This window comes from Streptopelia decaocto, assembly GCF_964273445.1.
Source record: "Streptopelia decaocto genome assembly, chromosome: 12".
NCBI lineage: Eukaryota > Metazoa > Chordata > Aves > Columbiformes > Columbidae > Streptopelia > Streptopelia decaocto.
In genome coordinates this window covers 12,438,136-12,454,982 of record NC_138667.1, presented here as the reverse complement: position 1 = coordinate 12,454,982, position 16,847 = coordinate 12,438,136, and the positions used below count along the sequence as shown (strand labels likewise).

The following is a 16,847-nucleotide window of genomic DNA, read 5'->3' as shown; positions in this document are numbered from 1 at the left end:
GGATTAAGGTTGATCCTTAATGGCATGAAAATCTCTCTCTCCCTTACATCACTCCTACCTATGTAAAATCTGAGTAACTGGAAGCGAGAGTGAGATGTGGAGATCATGGACATGAAAGGACTCCAACTCTTTTTCTAACTGTTATCAAGAAAGATGAGCCCCACTATTTTCAATTTGTCATAGTGTGATGTTGTCTGGGCCACTGTAAGAAAATAAGTCCTTCTCAGAGTGGCTTCAGTGATCTTGGCTAGAGCTTTCCATTTGGTTATCTCCCCCTTGCACTGTCTTTGCTGTGTAACAGGCATAGCAGACATTTCTGAGGCTCGAGTGAGTTTGAATCAAAATCTGGTGGTTTTGCTTTGATTACTTCTGGGCAGTGCTCACACTCAAGTTCATATTTGAGTCTTGAACAAAGCAAAAGAAAGACACTAGGGGCTCTTAAACCCAAGGAGTCTAGTATGTTATACAGATAATTCAGTAGCATAATACATATGCCATCCAGGTAGTTTGTGCTGTTATTAAAATGTTATTTATGTTATTTCAGAAATCAAATTATATATTGGTTTAGTCTCAGTCCTGTTGTAAAGTCCTTCTGTCATTTTGCGTAGTCTGGAGTCTGACAGCTCTCGCTCTGAGCAGGTAAGGTGGGAGTCAGTTGTCTGCATAGAAACATCTAGTGTCATTCTTCATATCTAAGAGTATCCAAGACACGTATGGGACTGAACCTGTGATCAGAACCTACAAAAACTTTGCACCCACCAAAGACAGCTGGAAGCCAGATGGGACATCTTAGGGCATCTAAAAATGACAGTAGACTCCCACCTACAGGATGACATCTTCCCTTTTTTCCGGACTGGCAAGCAGGAAAGGACAAGGAGGAATCTAGATCCCTTGACCTCATTTATGAGTTAGTAACTTTCTTAGCAATGTATGAGATAACAGTAATTGAAGAGGTGGTGTTGGATGGAGTGCACTGGTAAATTAATTGCATGGCATTTGATCCTGCTTTATTGAAGCGTAAGGCTGCTTTTACCCTCAGACTTCATATTCCCAAAGCACTGTAACATATACGTACGTGGCTTCTCTGAATCAATGGGAAATGCAAATCTATATCTTAAAAATTCTGATGTTCAAAACAAAGGCCACAGTAAGTACAAGAATTGGCTTGCCAATCTAGTCACATAGAAAAGGGCTGACAATAATAATATTAATTTTGAAGCATTTTACTTGTTCTGGAGCATGAGAGTAGTTTGGAAGAGAGAGACTGATTTCCTGCGCTGCTGCAAACCGCTGCATTGGGTTGGGGGAAGGGAGTCCACTCATAAGCGCTGGAAATGAGCTCACCCTGCTCTGTAAATGCCAGATTCGGTATTCTGTTTAGCTTCCATCCTCAGCTTTTTGTTCCTATTGCTGCTGCTTTCCAGAGTGGCCTCAGTTTGAAACTGACAATCAGATTTTTGTGGTCAGAGTTGAGGAGAGCATCTGCCGTTCTGGTTTTGTTTTGCCAACATATGGCTTTTTGTTGTTTCAGAATCTCTTCAGCATTTGTCATATTGAATTTGCATTGAATAACCTCTAGCTTAAGCTCTTATTTTGGCAAATCAGTTTAGTCTTGGAGTTGGGTCAAACATTCGCTGGCCTCTACAGAACAGACAGAGTCCACAGGTGATGTGCAACTCCCTCCATATGAGGCTTTTCTGGATCCAGCTCCAACAAGTGATGAGTAACAGTGGAAGGCATGGAAAAACTCTTATCTAGTTTTATTCATAACAAACAGAGCTGGGCAAACATTACTTTGGGGAGCTACTAAATGTAATATTACAGTCTGCACTTAAAGCATGGCTTTCATGACAATTAGAGGTATTTTTCAGTTGGTTTTTTTTGATCCATTAAGATGATGATGATTAATTGCTTTAGTTGATTGACAAATGTTGATCACACTTGGTCACAAATGTATTTAAATATGATTTCTAATGAAAAAGTGGCAATTAAAAACTCTATGGGTTGCTGTTGGGGGTTATTTCTTGTTTGGTTTTGTGGTTTGGGGATTTTTGTTTGTTGTGTGTGGTTTTTGTTTTGTTTTCTTTTGTTTTTCTCAAGTGTACAACGGTGAGTCCTGTTTTCATATGTTGCTTGGGTCCAGCCATTTGTCCCGTAGGAGATATTTCTGTTTATATGAATAACAAAATATTGAGACAAATGTTCTATAACCTGATAATTATGACATATAATCTGATGACAAGGAGGGGAGAGGTCCAGCTTTAAGACCCTATTCTGAACAGTTAATTCCCCATGCAGTATTTGCGGTAAAGCAATGTTACAGAAGGAACACCTTCTCATGAGGATCTCAGACTAGAAGCTCACCTGAATTCAGCAGGGAAATGCAAAGTTTCCCTGAAAACTCCTTGATTTTGTCTTATGGCCCTTCCCAGCATTTGGAGTCACTTGTTTTGCTGGGTACTGCTTAGGATACCTGGCGTGACAGCCAGTTAGTGTTCAAAGCAAAACATGAAAATAGCCTGTAAAGCATAGCAGATCATACCTGTGCTCTGAGCTTGAAATGCCAGTATGGCCTCTGACTTGAATGTAAGGAATAGTATTTCAATCAGAAATATCACTGAATATTTTGTTCGCATAAGAAAATCATGTATATTATGATAAAAAATATTTGCACGATAAAAAGGAAATCAGTTTAGATATGCAAAAGATATGCAGATAGACTTGCACATCTTTTTGCTATCTTGTTTTTACTTTGTGGTGTGGTTCTGCAGCTGTATTCAAATCCTTATCCCTTTTCATTCATAATTTCTGCGTCTCTTAGTGATTTAGTCAAGGCAAGATCCTTAGAAATCTTGAAAGCCATGCACCATGTGAACCAACAACAGAGTAGTCTGCGACACACTGGGCCAGAAATAATTCCATGTAGGAAAAAGATGGGAACTACTTCTCAGACTAGGGAGTGTCTGGTGTTCAGGCTGTGGCTCGGGGATGCTCCGATGTGGTGTCTTACCAAGTCTATAAACATTCAGACTAGTAGTTCACATTTGTTGAAAAACTGTTGATGGTTTAATTTTTCATTAACAGATTTTATGTATGATTAGCCATCTTCCCACCTCCCAGAAGCAGCAGGCAGTCTGCAGAAACACTTTAGTGTGCATTTCCAAAGAAATTCAGTCTTGCAATCGCTCCTGACCTGACTGGAATCTCAGGTGCCCAGATCCCACGTTATTAATCAAGAACCCATTGCACCCATTGCTCTGTTTTTAGCTGGAGCCAGGCTTTACGCCCAGCCCCTTCTGGTTCCCAGGAGATTTGGAAATATTTACTGGAAGCGCAGTAAGAAAGCGTAACATTCAAGAAGTAAACTATTATTGTCAGTTATGCTCCGGGTTTGTATGAGCTTTTTGTTCTCTAAGTCTAGTAGCTCTTTAAAGACAAAACATCGGTCCTTTCTCATGGTAAACACAGAGCTATTCAGCCCAAAGTAAATTATCACCCTGCCTGGTAACATGTGAAGAATGAATTGAGTGTTCTATTTGTTGACTTCTAAAATAGATCAAGTCACTAAGTACCCATTATCAGTGAAACGACCCATTTCTACTAGAAAAAAGTAGCCATTGAGGAAACATCTTGTACACTATTACGTCTTTCACACATTTTTGTCTTCCTTGTTTGTTGAATCAACCAGAGTAAAACAGCTCTTCTTTTTTTTTTTTTTTTTTCTTACTTAAAGAGTTGGGGGGGTGATATATTTAATTTTAAAACAATACTATGTTTAGCTATGTTAAAAGTATCAGTGTCAGGTTGGTTGTTATTCAAATGAAAGTTTTGGGGAGCATTCTCAGCTTACAGAAAGCTTTGTCAGTTATTACACTGATTTAAATTACATTACATTTCATCCAGTATGTTCCCTAATCGAAGGTTACAAATGCTGCAAGTGTAGGACTCCATTTGGAGATTTGTCAGATTTTCCACTTCCAGAAATGTTGCATGACTGTAATATGAATATTTTATAATCTTAGGCAAAATTTTGTTCTAAACGGGCCAAAACTATGGTAGGGAAATTGTTTTTGACTAAATCAATTCATTGATCTATGGTCTAACATTGATTTTGGCTTTTGACAAAATAAAGCAACTATAAGATTGACAGCATTTTCTGTGTGACAAACTACTTTTCTAGGTGTTTGGAGCACTGTAATTTTTCTCTTTTGTGAATGTCCAGGCATGATATCGAAGGATATTAAGACACATCGAAAGAGGTCCATTATATTAAGTATAAATATATATATATTTCTGAATAAAAATACAAGCCTGCAATAAAAAGTGAAAAATACACAAGATTAAAACCTTGAGGTTTTCTCAGTTGCAAAATACTCTTATAAAGTAGCCTAAAAAGGGAGAAACCTCTATTTGAAATAAACTTACAGCTTCCAAATTTCAAGGGGCAAGCATGCGCATCCATAGGAAAGTCTTCTAAATGCATTGGGCATTCTGCTCTCACAGTCAATCTATAATGGATTAACGAGCAAAAGGACACATTTATTCTGGTTTCAAAGAAATAGTGAATAGACTTCTACTAAGACACATAGAATAAGCATAGTATAATATCTGTTATATGATTAATTAGCAGCTAGAATGGGACCTGCATTGTTGGGCTGGGGGTGCTGGCGGGCCCGTATACACACAGCAGGGAGACCAGCTCAGCCCCTCTGCCACGTACAGCAGGAACACGCTCAGACTTCTGACTTGGCATGAGGATTAAAATCTTTTAGAAGCTGGAATTGCTTCCTTGCTGCCGTCATTAAATTGGCCCATTCTGGATGCTCAGACATTTGCTGAAATAATTTTTTTGCTATCAGCTTGAGTGCAAACATGTTTCTCAATAAAAGAGATTAAATAAACTAGAAACAGTCACATACCAGACATCAGCAAGGAATGAACAATAATACTTGAATACTAGGCAGAAGATTCCATTAAGGAGCTTGCAAAGGTGAGCAAATAGAAATGGTTATGGTCAAAAAAGGAGATATAAGTGAACAATGTGCTGCCAAGATAGTGTTCTTGTGGATTAAATCCCTAACAGCCAAGCATTTAGGAAGACAAGAAAAAATTGAGTGGACTTGTATAACTACCAGCCAAGCAGATTCTACCCCAGCCTAGGCAGTCTTGAAAGATGTTGCAGAATAATCTGAACACATTTGTCAGACTACCTAAAGCCTCAAGACTTTGTTTTCTCTCAATTCTTGTACTGCTTTTAAAAACATCTTCAAATTGTTAAAGAAAACTCAGTGTTCACCTACATGCTAACATATCCATCTTGACTTTGAGTCAACAGAATCACTTTATACCTTGTTTGATTCCATGGGAGATATAAATAGGGGACGTGTAGCTCTGTAAAGAAAACATACCTTTTTTTTTTTTCCCACTGTTTAATTTACATTCTTTTACTCCAGCACATTTCCATGACCCTGTGTCATCATTATTTCAAAAGGTTTTATCTAACTCCTCTGCTGACAACAGAAGAGCATAACATATTTCCAGTAAAAGTGGTGCCAGCACAAAAGTAATTTTTTCTCCTAACTTTCCAAATGCTTTAGTTAATTGTTTTTGTTGTTATTAATGAAATAAGAAATATTTATCTTTAGACTGTCATGCTCTGTTTTTCCAAGCACAAGAAATGTGAAGAATAGGCAATGAATTCTGTGTGCATCTGCTAGTTCTTAGAATCTGCTTTCTATAGGATCCAGAGATCTTGTAATCTAGTAGTCTAGATTGTATTTAACTTTCAGGCTTTTTTATACTTTGCTGATGGAATCCTTGAAAGCAAATCCAAATTAAGGATTGCTAATACTATAAATCTATTTTTAAAATCAAGCATTAAGATGCATCCAGGGAGCGTAAAGGTAGGAAACAGCAGGAGGGAAAACAAAACAAAACAAACACTGCAAATGTCTCAGTTTGTCCATCACTCCATAGCCTGTTGTGAAAATAATTACTAAGCAGGAATCAAATTATTCTCAAAAAGGAAACTGTTTCCATTTGGAAAATTATGCTGTAACAGGTTAAACTGGCAAACTAAATGAAGGATATAGTATTTTAGGGCTCACCTCATTGTATATAGTAATGTCCCATCCTCTGTAATTCGTAATAGTTTATTTGGCATCGTCATGTTATGAGCCACTGACTTCTTTCCATTGTGGAAAAAGGTATCAGGTGTCCAAATTTTGCTGGCCATTAAATTATTTAACCGGAGAACAGTCATAGGTCCTTTGAATTTTAATCTCTCATCTTTCCAGCTTTGACGGAAAAACACGTCTATAGTGTATTCCTACATCAATTCAGAAAAAAAGATAAACACTTATGATGCCATATGTTGAAAAATGAGAAACTGAAAAGTGTATTCTTACTGTTCCCTAGAAGCAAGATGAATAATAGTAAAATTAGTAATTATCATAATGTTCATTCTGTGTATTACTTACAATGTACCTGAAGCTGGTTATTTAACAGTTACAATACCATTACTGTGTTCAACAGAATAAATGTTAGAGAGAGTAGTATATCAAAAGTTGACAAGAATTTGACATAAAATATAGTGGAAACAAAATAATTCATCCTTTTTTCAGTTTTCTTTCACCTTCCGTAAAACTGTACTTTGAAGCTGTGGGTATATGTGAGTAGTATGTCCAGCATAGGAAGAACATGTTTTTTAGAAGAAAACAAACCTGCTAAGACTGTGTCTTGCTAGAGCCTTTCATTACAAGGGTTTCATTAGGATAAACATGTAGTCAACCTGTGAAAAGGTCAAAGGTCACTAAAATTATGTGGTCTGGTTTATGAGGCATGAAATGGCTTGTTGGTCCAAATAATTGGACTACAGAGAACCCAAGCCAAGGACAGCTTTGGACCAAGGATTATAGTTCAGTTTTGCAAGGACTGTGCCAAAGGGGAAGAGGTGCAGTGGCTGACTCGCTGTACATGGGGAGAACCAAAATAACCAACACTCACTACAAAATGAAAGAATTATTTGTTTTAAAGCAATAGCAACAAATTTAAGAGGGAGAGGGTGAGATTAGGGAAAACATGGTGAAGTATTATCTGTAAAATATCAATGTATGTGGGGTGAAAATGTGAAAAACTCTTGTGGATGCAGTATAGTCTGGTATTTTCCCAGGAAAGATTCCACTCTGACATAAAAGTTCAATATGGGATTATGCTGCCCCTGCCATCATTCATGGCTATGATATTGTGAGAAATGTCAAAAGCAGATACCCAAACACTGTTCAGAAATACCCTGAATGATAATCTTTTGGCTGAGAAACTGAACCGTTGCTGAGATCTCTTGCCAGTGGAGATGGCAAATCCTAAAATAAAGAAAATTCCTGTGTGTGAAGGCACACACAGCTATAAGGGAAAGAGCTGCCTCAAGGAATATGTTAGTAAAGAGAAACATTCTGGAACAAGTAAGCAAAATCTCTCTGTGGCACGCTCCTTTAGACTTGTGATTTTTCTGTTGATGAATGGCAATGCTCCGTGCAACGTAAGCAATAGTGGGGTGTTTATTTCTTGTGCAACTATGCAGAATGGTGATTCTTATTGGTGGTGTGTTCTTCCTGATTTTAGGGCATGAAATGCCTAAATAAATTTCTTGTGGACATAGAAATGTTGTAAATCCATAGGGTGGTCTTTGGGTTTTTTTGAGTTTTGATTTTTTTTTATTTCTAATTTTATTTACATCCTAGACCTGAGAATAATTTTGGTGCATACTTAATTGTATTTCCAGTTTTCTAATCATGTGTTTAGTGAGCTGCTGAAGCCTGGATTCGGCTCTAGTGACAGCAGTTGTATACTTATAGCCAACTGCTTGCTTCAGAATTTTGCTGCGCTGGGGCCTCAGGTTGAACTGCATGCAAGATGTTGTCCTGAGTGTGCAGCAGTGTAGGAGAGAAGGAGGTTTAAAATGCAGTAGATGGCATTAAAATATTGGATTTCCTCCATGTTTTACTAGCTCCAAAGAAAACTTCCTCCTACACACACGGGGAAGGTAAAAGACATGCTCGGAAAGTGACATCATTCTGTGTGCATGTAAGCCAGTCCCTTTTTATCTCTTTCAACTGCAAAGAAGGAGGCGAGTGTGAAGGTGGTACAGGTTGCGAGAAGACAGTCTGGTTCTTCACTTTGTATCAACACAAGGTTCTTATGCTGGAAAAGAACAAGGAGTCTGAGAGATTTGATAAGGGGCTTGACAGCATAAGACAAAATTCAATTAAAAAGCAGCTGACAGGTCGTGCCTGGCACAGACTGAATCTTCCTGTATCCCAGGCTGTTGGACCATATAGGATGAATTCATTTTGGCTGAGATTTCTTAAGTCCTTAGCTTTCACTACCCACTTTAACATGTACAATAATTCTCCTCAAATGAATCCTGAACAGACAGCTGATCTTCAAGATCAAGTCATCAGATACTCTGATTAGGGCTTTCTTCTACAGGAGGATGCTGTGCAGAACAGAAGGATTTTCTCCAAACCATGTACTATAGAGGTGGTTTGCGTGCAAACATATGAGCAAGGTGAAGTTTGGAATAAATTCTCCACAGAGGAGACTCTTCATTCCTTAGTGTGCTGGAAAGGAAAGAAGATTCTTACCTGCACCTTCGCAATAAGTTATATGGTGTTGAATATTTATAATATGTTGACTTAAAAGCTTTCAAATTTACTCATCTGATATCTCTCCCCAGAGGCTGTTTATTCACAGGGTAGAGCACACTCTAGTCTACATCAGACAAGGTGCTGTACAGGAAGGCAGTAAAATAGAAATTTGTTCCTGAAGAGCTTGTAGTGCAGAAGAATTGGGAACAAAGATTTAGTAGGAAAAAAAAAATAAAAAAAAAAATCTGTCTTTGGAAAAAAGGATAATTTTAAAATTCTACTTATTCCAGATAAAATACACCAAAAATTTCACAAAAGTGAGAGTCATGTGAGAGCAGCCTGTTGATTAGTTGATCTGTTCATTAGCTCAATCCACCATCTGAGAGACCACGTCTGAAAACCTGCAAAATTCTTCCAAAACCAGAAGATTTTCTTTTAAAAAAAGTGTGGGTTTTTTTCCTGTTTAACTTTATTCACAAGTTTAAGAGCAAACCAAGACACTCTAGTTATAGAATAACAGGTTATGTCTATACTGTTCTTAAAAGAGTGTATGAGAGAGTGGGTAGGAACACCATGTACTCCCTGATATATCAGCCTACTATCTATATAACTGCATCTCTGGATTCCTGCAAACAGATGGCCTAGGTATGCGGATGTCTCACTGGGGCTGCAGTTTCATAACATATGGCGTCAGCTGGAGCAGCTCATTGCCAGTTCTCAGCCCTCAGTCCTGGGCTCAGGCAGCAGCGCGTGGTTCCCTCGGTGGGTCGGTGCAGCTGCCAGGGGGGCCTCCCTGTCACCAAGTCCCACAGGCCAGTCCTACACTTACTGTAAATCTGCTCACTGGAGCAAATTTGGGGTAGCCCTCAAAGGATGGTTGCTACAACCAACCTGTAGTATGCATAGAGGACTTTGCACTAAATGTACATTGAAATTAATGTAAACTTTATATTCTGGTACAGTTTTTACTTTATCTTTCTCTCTCTGATTTTCACACTTATTTCCTAAGCAAAAGAGTTAGGTGTGAGTAGGCTGCACACACATTACTTTTTAGGAGAGGTGAGTAGGAGTTTTGCATTAAATACTTTTCTGTAATTCCTTAGTTTTCAAAACATATGAACACCTGCCTGTGTGTTCTTTGGTCATATACTCAAATACGAGACTGATGAATTCTTTCTCCTGTTTAAGTGAAAATCAGGAGCCAGTGTGGTAGGGTTTTTAATTATTTTTGAGACTTTTTTTTTTTTTTTTTTTTGGTAGGTAGTGATCACTCATGCTGTAGTAATTCAGCTATACTGAACCTGAAGTCAATAACTTTTTTTTCAAGCATGCCTCTTCCTAATTATGAAAGAAGATTATTTGTGGCTGCCAAACTAGCTTTACCTTCTACTTAATAATTAAGTCACCTGAAACTACAAAGTATGAGTAGATGCTGAAGACCAAACATTTTATAGTCCCAGGTAGTTCAGCAAGCCTGTCAGTTACTCTAAACTTAGGTCTACATGTAGGAAAGCGTTCACATCCATTTGTTTTTTAGACTGTCATTCACAATCGGAGTTTTCTAGTAAATCTGACTCAACAGAGCAAATGATAACTTAGCCAGGTGACTTATAGAAAACTCTAATAAATATTAATGCAAAGCATACATTAACCTGCATATATCTATTCTTTTTTTGTTCACCTCCCACAAACATCTACGTCCATACTTTAAACTATGTTAATTTTCAGGAAATTAGCAAGAGGACAGGACTGTGCAAAAATGCAGCAACCTCCAATCACTTTCAAACTGCAGCTGCTACAGTTTTAATTCAAAGACTATTGAATTAAAAATATGTATATTTTAGCCACATGACTGTTTGAAGTTTTTGGTTTCTCCAGTGGTAATTGGTTATCTATTTTGAGACAGAAATGGGGAAGCAACATGAAGTATTTTGCTGAACCGATTAACAAGAACACAAATAGTGGATGTCAGTAGTTTCTGCCAATCTTTAATCCAAGGAATTTTCCCTCTTTTAATGTATTATATAATTTAGACTACTAAGTAGACATTGTAACTTCACAAGTTTATCACAGAACAAAAAAGCAGAAGTCATTAGATGACTATATGTGCTGAGGAGACAAATCACCAGTCTAGCTATTTCCCTGGATTACTCTTCTGTTGCAGGTCTCCTCAGCAGAATGACTGGTCAAAACGGCTGTGCTGGCCAAGCTATTCTTTCTCATTTAAATATCATGGCATCAGTTGCAATTATGTATTTGACTGTGGCTTTATAGTTGCTATTTTCCAAGCAATTGGGAAAATTGTGTCTTTATATAAAGTTAATTTAGTAAAATAAACTACATTGCAAAAGTTACTTTTCTGTTATTCCATCCTTTAACATTGTTTTGAGTAGTCAGAAACTTGTAATAACCTGGTATTTCAGGCCTGTCTACGGTTTTAATTCAAATTAAACCACCGACAATTTTGTGGTAAGAAATGGAACTTGTTTCCTTTCCTGTGATAATTTTTCTCTCTTCCCTCCCCTCCCCCGCCCCCATATTTCTTTTGGTGAATGTCTTTAGCTAAATGTAGCCAGCCACAAGGTTGAACTGTTTTCTTCATTTAAATTAATGAGGATGTTTCCAGCATTCATCCTAACAGAAGATGTAGCAGATACCAGTAGCTGCAGACCAGGCTTTCCCTGTTAATAACAACCTACTTGTGAAGATGTCATTTATATGCAAAATTTGAAGTACCTTATCCATATTTTTACACAATTTTTAATCTCTCTCAAGACCAGGGCTCATAGCATCTTCATTCAGTTTTCTGAACTTTTCCATCCCCTGCAGTTATCTAGCAATTTGATTTTAATATTAATTCCATGGAGAAGTGACACTAATTCTCTCATTAATCTTCTCTTTCAGCAGCCAAGATCTGGGAAAGTCACTTCCCATTGATCAGTAGCTTTTAATATAAAAATACAGGTTAGACTGTACAGATGTCACACTGTAGGCATAAGTGTTAATTGCATTTTAAGATGATGATCTTTCTCGTCAAATTGGATCAGTGATGTGCCAGCAAGGACCTGAGCAATCATTCTCAGAAGAATACAGATCCAAACCCTAATGCATTTCATAACGTATTATGTAGCAAATATAAGGTCTGTTAAAACACATCATTAAAGTCACTGAGGCTGCTAATTTCAGGGCACTTAAATGCAGTCACAGCTAGCAGGAATGGTTGCACATAAAAGCTGACAGCATTTTGGAATCAAGGGTTTAAAAACAACAACAACAACAAAAGCAACCTTAAAAGGACTAAATAAGTTATTGCATGGATCTTTCAGCCTCCAAATTAAAAAGACAAGAGAAAATGAATGCAGTAGAAATACAGGCCATCACTTACCATATCATGATCTGAAACAGGCCCGAAACTGGTGACGAAGATGTCAGTCTTCACTTCAGTTACACGCTCTGATGAAGCAGGAAATTAGGACAGTGAGTGTCTATCAACAGTCTTCATTGCATCTAACCACTACTAATTCTCACAATAAATAGAAAAATTGTTGGTCTTGATTAGCCATTCTAAAATCGGTCTACGATATGATAATTTATTGCTTCTAGATTTCATTTCACAGTCAATATTGTCAGCAACACTTTTTTTATCAGAGCGTTTCCACAGAACTTCTTTGAGACATGGCTTGTGATGCCACAGTGCAGCAGCCGTAATTCCACTGTTGTGTAAATCTTTTCACTCTCTGATAAATCTTCTTGCCTGACAATATAAATAGCGCTCTGTATTTTACACAATACTCAGAAGTCTCATTGGGTACTCAGTGTTTCTGGACAAGCTGAATGAAGGTCTCTAATAATTAACCTTGGGCTTATGAATTATGTATTTTGCATTGAGACACAGAAACGTGGAATAAAAAAAGAGAGAGAATACACTTCAGTGTATAGAAACATAAAGATATTTTATTGGTATGAGTTAGAAATAGCTGTATTACCCTTAACTGCAATAAACAAAAAGCAGATAATTTTTTTTCCAAGTAAATATCAGCTAAACTTCTCCGCTACAATTTTTAACTTAGGTATAAATGTTCAAGTTAGTAAATGGTTTAGATTTCTTTTTAAATTGACACGTGCACTAACATTAGTTTTCCCTTAAACTACCAAATTTGTTTTATAGGCCTCAGTGATAGATTAGTACGAAGAATAATGCAGAAATCTATAAGATGTGCCTAGCACAGATTATATGTATATGCTGTACCATAAAGGTAAACTTCTCTGTGATTTCAAGGATGTCCATTTGTTCCACGGCACAATGCCCTTTGCCACTTCAGAAGAATCTCATTATTTTAGTGGTCACAAATGCTGAGTCTGAGATACCTAAAATGGTGCTGATCTCCAGAAAGAGCCAAACATCTGAATTCTGCAGATCTGCTAAAAGTCACATTGAGAAATGCACAAGTTTAACCTCCCTCTTCCTCTCCTCCCCCTCTACACACATAGACACACACGGAGTATCAGTCACTTGTGAACATATTGGTATTTTCTAAGCCACACATCGCAAAAATATTCACCCAGGATGGCATATATCAAAATAACTCAATTTAAATATAGCTGCAGGGAGTAACACCACCTGGAGGCATGAATCCAAACACTGCTGAGTGGCGCTAACCCCACCAGCTTTCGGAATTTATGCTGGTGTAAATCTGAATACATTTACTATAGTGCTATACAGGCCAATGTGGGGGTTTTGGTAAAAATGTCAAATGTGGAAGGTGTGATACATTTCTCAAATAAATTTAAAAAAAATTGAGAAATTTTGGATATTAAAAGTAATTCTAAAGAGACTAAACAAAATGTACATATATAGTATGTAAAAGTCACGCAGCAGGCAAAAATTTTCGTAAGACTAAGAAATGTATGTATGTAGCTATCTGTTATTTAAATATTAGAAAATAATTAAAATAGAAAAGTAATTTAATACAACCCTCTAATTTCAATCGACTTTAGACTGCTTAAGAATGATTTGTTCCATCTTACAAGAATGTTCTAACAGAAGTGAAATATGGAATCAAGGTTAAGCAGCCAGTAACATAAATTTCTGTTTTTGATGCATAATTTCTGAGAATGCATATACAGGTTTTTCACTTCCATTTAAAAAGTCTACAACTTCTAAATATATATAAATGTAATTGGTTTTATTATAAACGTTTGATATATATACAATAAAATATGTCCTTTTGTGAGACAGCGATAATCCGGATGTTATATTAGGTCTGATCCTACTGCCGTTCCAGTAATGCAGTGAGTGACGCTTGTATTCTGTTACCAAGTTAATGCAAAAATCAGGTGGTACTTGGCTGTGAAATTAATGTGTGACCTTATTATTGCTTACAAGCTTTTCACCTGGCTTAAAGTAATTTAAGTATTCTCTTTACATCTAATTGGCTCTGGACTTAAAGAAGTTAAAATCTAGTGAAAATAGTCTTCTGTTACTGGAAGAATCATATGATTGTCCAGAAATTACTTGGCTTGGAAAAAGAAATCTTCTGTCCTTCAGCCTGTCACTTTCACAGAAGTTCAAGAGGCTGTGATCTGGATGAAAGAGCTGGCAGAACAAGTAGATGAAGATTTCACAAGAGCCAGTAGAACATTGCTGAATGGATTCTTTAAATTCCAGCTACTTACTCGCCATTTCTTAAGACTGAGAAACTAATATAGTCGTAAAACCTATTAGTGTTTTTCATATTGAAAAGTAAAATTCAAATTACTCTCTTAAAGATCTTTCATTCTGACTCCACATCTCTCCATCTCCTTTCCATTGAGGCACATCCACTGGTGTCATTAGGGGACAGAAGATGCTAGAAGCTCTTCAGGTGCAATGCATTCATCCCTACTGGTGTAAACTCGGAGTCCCAGCTCTGAGTGAGCTTCTGTTTAATATAATATAGCTAATGGATTTACCTTGCTCAAACACAGAATATACTCTTTGAATTAGCAGCATATCATGTAGTGGTATCTTGAATCTAGTTTTGGGAGACATGTGGTCATAGTGGAGAGGTTGAGGCTTAAGGAAATCACTTGAGAACACAGAAATGGAAACTAAAGGCTTTGGTAGTAAGATGGAAGATTTCCAAGGTAGTGGAAAAGTGAGTAATCCCAGGTCTCTTCAAATTCAAATAAAACCACTGTACACACCACCAAATGATTTATTTTTTCTTTGATATGTACCTCATTTTCAAGAGCAATGAAAAAAAGTGTAATTGAACACACAGAAAAAGCTTAGTCCCTCCAAAGCCATATGGAAGTTTTGAGATTTTGTTTACTGTTTTACTAATTAGATGATTCAACTGTGCTTTGTTAAGAGCTTCAGAAGTTGTGAGTCACTCCTGCATAGGACATGTGTTTACTCATACAGTTGGGATATATATTTAGAATCAAGGTTAACCATGTTCAGTTTGCAGCTTGATTGCCATGGGAAAGCTTAAACTGTGCTTCAAATGCTCAGAATGCATTTTTCAGGAACTCCAAATCCTGAGCTATATTCAAAACCTCCACAATGTCTCTAAGAACTACAGAAAATTCTAAGTTATTGAACAAAACAAGCTCAGGTTAAGGAGCTGATCAGACTGCTGAGGATAAATCCATCAGTTGTAAAGACATGCTAACCATGTCTCTTGGCTGTAACATCTATCTCACGAAGTAATATAGGGATATCTGTAAAATATAGAACAATTCCAGTAAACACAAAACAAACCCAAGGATATTATTAATGACTTACTAGTTTTACTGTAAGGCACCCATAGAGCCCAAGTAGTTACTGATCAGCAAAATAGCAACTGAGTAGCACACCTGGACACTCTGGAGCACAGCCTCAGGCAATCGATCCACATCAGGCTGTGAAAGCACCAGTCAATGACAACTACTGTAATTTTGCTGTTTACAACTACTGTGTTTTGCTAATGATGCTAGGCTAACCTAAACTCTCAAAATTAATAACAATAAATATTTTGATTTAAACTCCCAGGGAGCTCATTATTGCTAGAATTGTGATTGGATTACAAATTGAGAACCAAATAAGAAATACAGAAACAGATTTATTTAAACAGCAGGAAATAAGCCTATTTATTATAGGAAACTGTATGTTAACTGTTTCCCTTTCTGACCTGCTGGTATTTGAGCACAAGGCTTATTTGAAGTGCATATTTTGGTGGTTTAAATTAGTTTTATCTTTTTTTTTTTTTGGTAATGCACTTGCTCCTCCTGCATGTCTTGTGTCAGTATGTGCTGTAATTATTAAAATGGAGACGACTTTTCCTATAGTTTTGAATGAAAGAATTTAGATGCCTGTATAGCTTACACTAGTATTACTAAAAAAAAGTAATACAGTCTAATCACTCCGCATCCTATAAAGTATTTTGATTGAAGAAGCACAACAAATACACTCATAAGAATGTTATGCTGTTGTTTTTGTAAAAGTAGGGACCAAAAGGGTGAAAAGCGACCCGTCCTGTGATTACCCGTCTGTATGTGCTGCCAGGAAGGGTTTCCGGAGAGCTACGCGGTGTCGTGGCAGCTCTCTCCATGCCAATTAACAGCTCAATGCTGCTCATATCCTCCCTACCTCCCTACTGTTGTATAAAATCAATTTTCTTAGGGGCTTCTATGGCTTTTTACAGTTGCCTTTGCATCAATGTGTTGCCTACTGTGTGGAAAAAAAGACCAAACTCAGCCCTTTCAGTTTGTAGAGATTTAAGTATAGCATCTAGTCCTTCTTTACTTACAGAATTCTGTGTAGGGATCTGGTATAGGACTGTCTTCATTTAGAGTAGAAATGTTTAGGTTTAACTCAATTTTTATGACACACACAGACCAAAACCATATTTTCTCTAAGCTTTCAAGTTAACTCTGATATGGATTCAAATACAACAATTTCCACTGGGACCTCAGTCACCAAGAGGTATGTTCATCACATATTTATACATAATATTATCATAAAACTGAATTTTAGAACCTAATTAACATAATACTGTCAGGTTTATTTTCCATCACTTTAAATATAATCATCCTGCAGAAGTAATGAATGGCGTGAAATAGACTGACATTTCCCTTAAGGACATTCACACTCAATTTTAACAAACATCACACAGGAGAGATCAACAAATAGCTTTTACTGATAACATAAACCAAGCATAAGTCTGTTCAATAGTGAAG

General features: G+C 37.0%; 1 protein-coding gene across 1 annotated transcript in view; it reads right to left on the bottom strand.

Moving 5' to 3' along the window:
* Positions 1-16,847, bottom strand: part of GABRA1 (gamma-aminobutyric acid type A receptor subunit alpha1) — a 39,146-nt gene that overhangs the window by 11,387 nt on the left and 10,912 nt on the right. The window contains exons 4-6 of the mRNA XM_082063425.1: positions 12,031-12,098; positions 6,108-6,328; positions 4,426-4,508 (exon numbers count right to left, since the gene is read on the bottom strand). Coding sequence (XP_081919551.1) covers positions 4,426-4,508; positions 6,108-6,328; positions 12,031-12,098 — 372 coding nt within the window. The remainder of the gene's footprint in view (positions 1-4,425; positions 4,509-6,107; positions 6,329-12,030; positions 12,099-16,847) is intronic.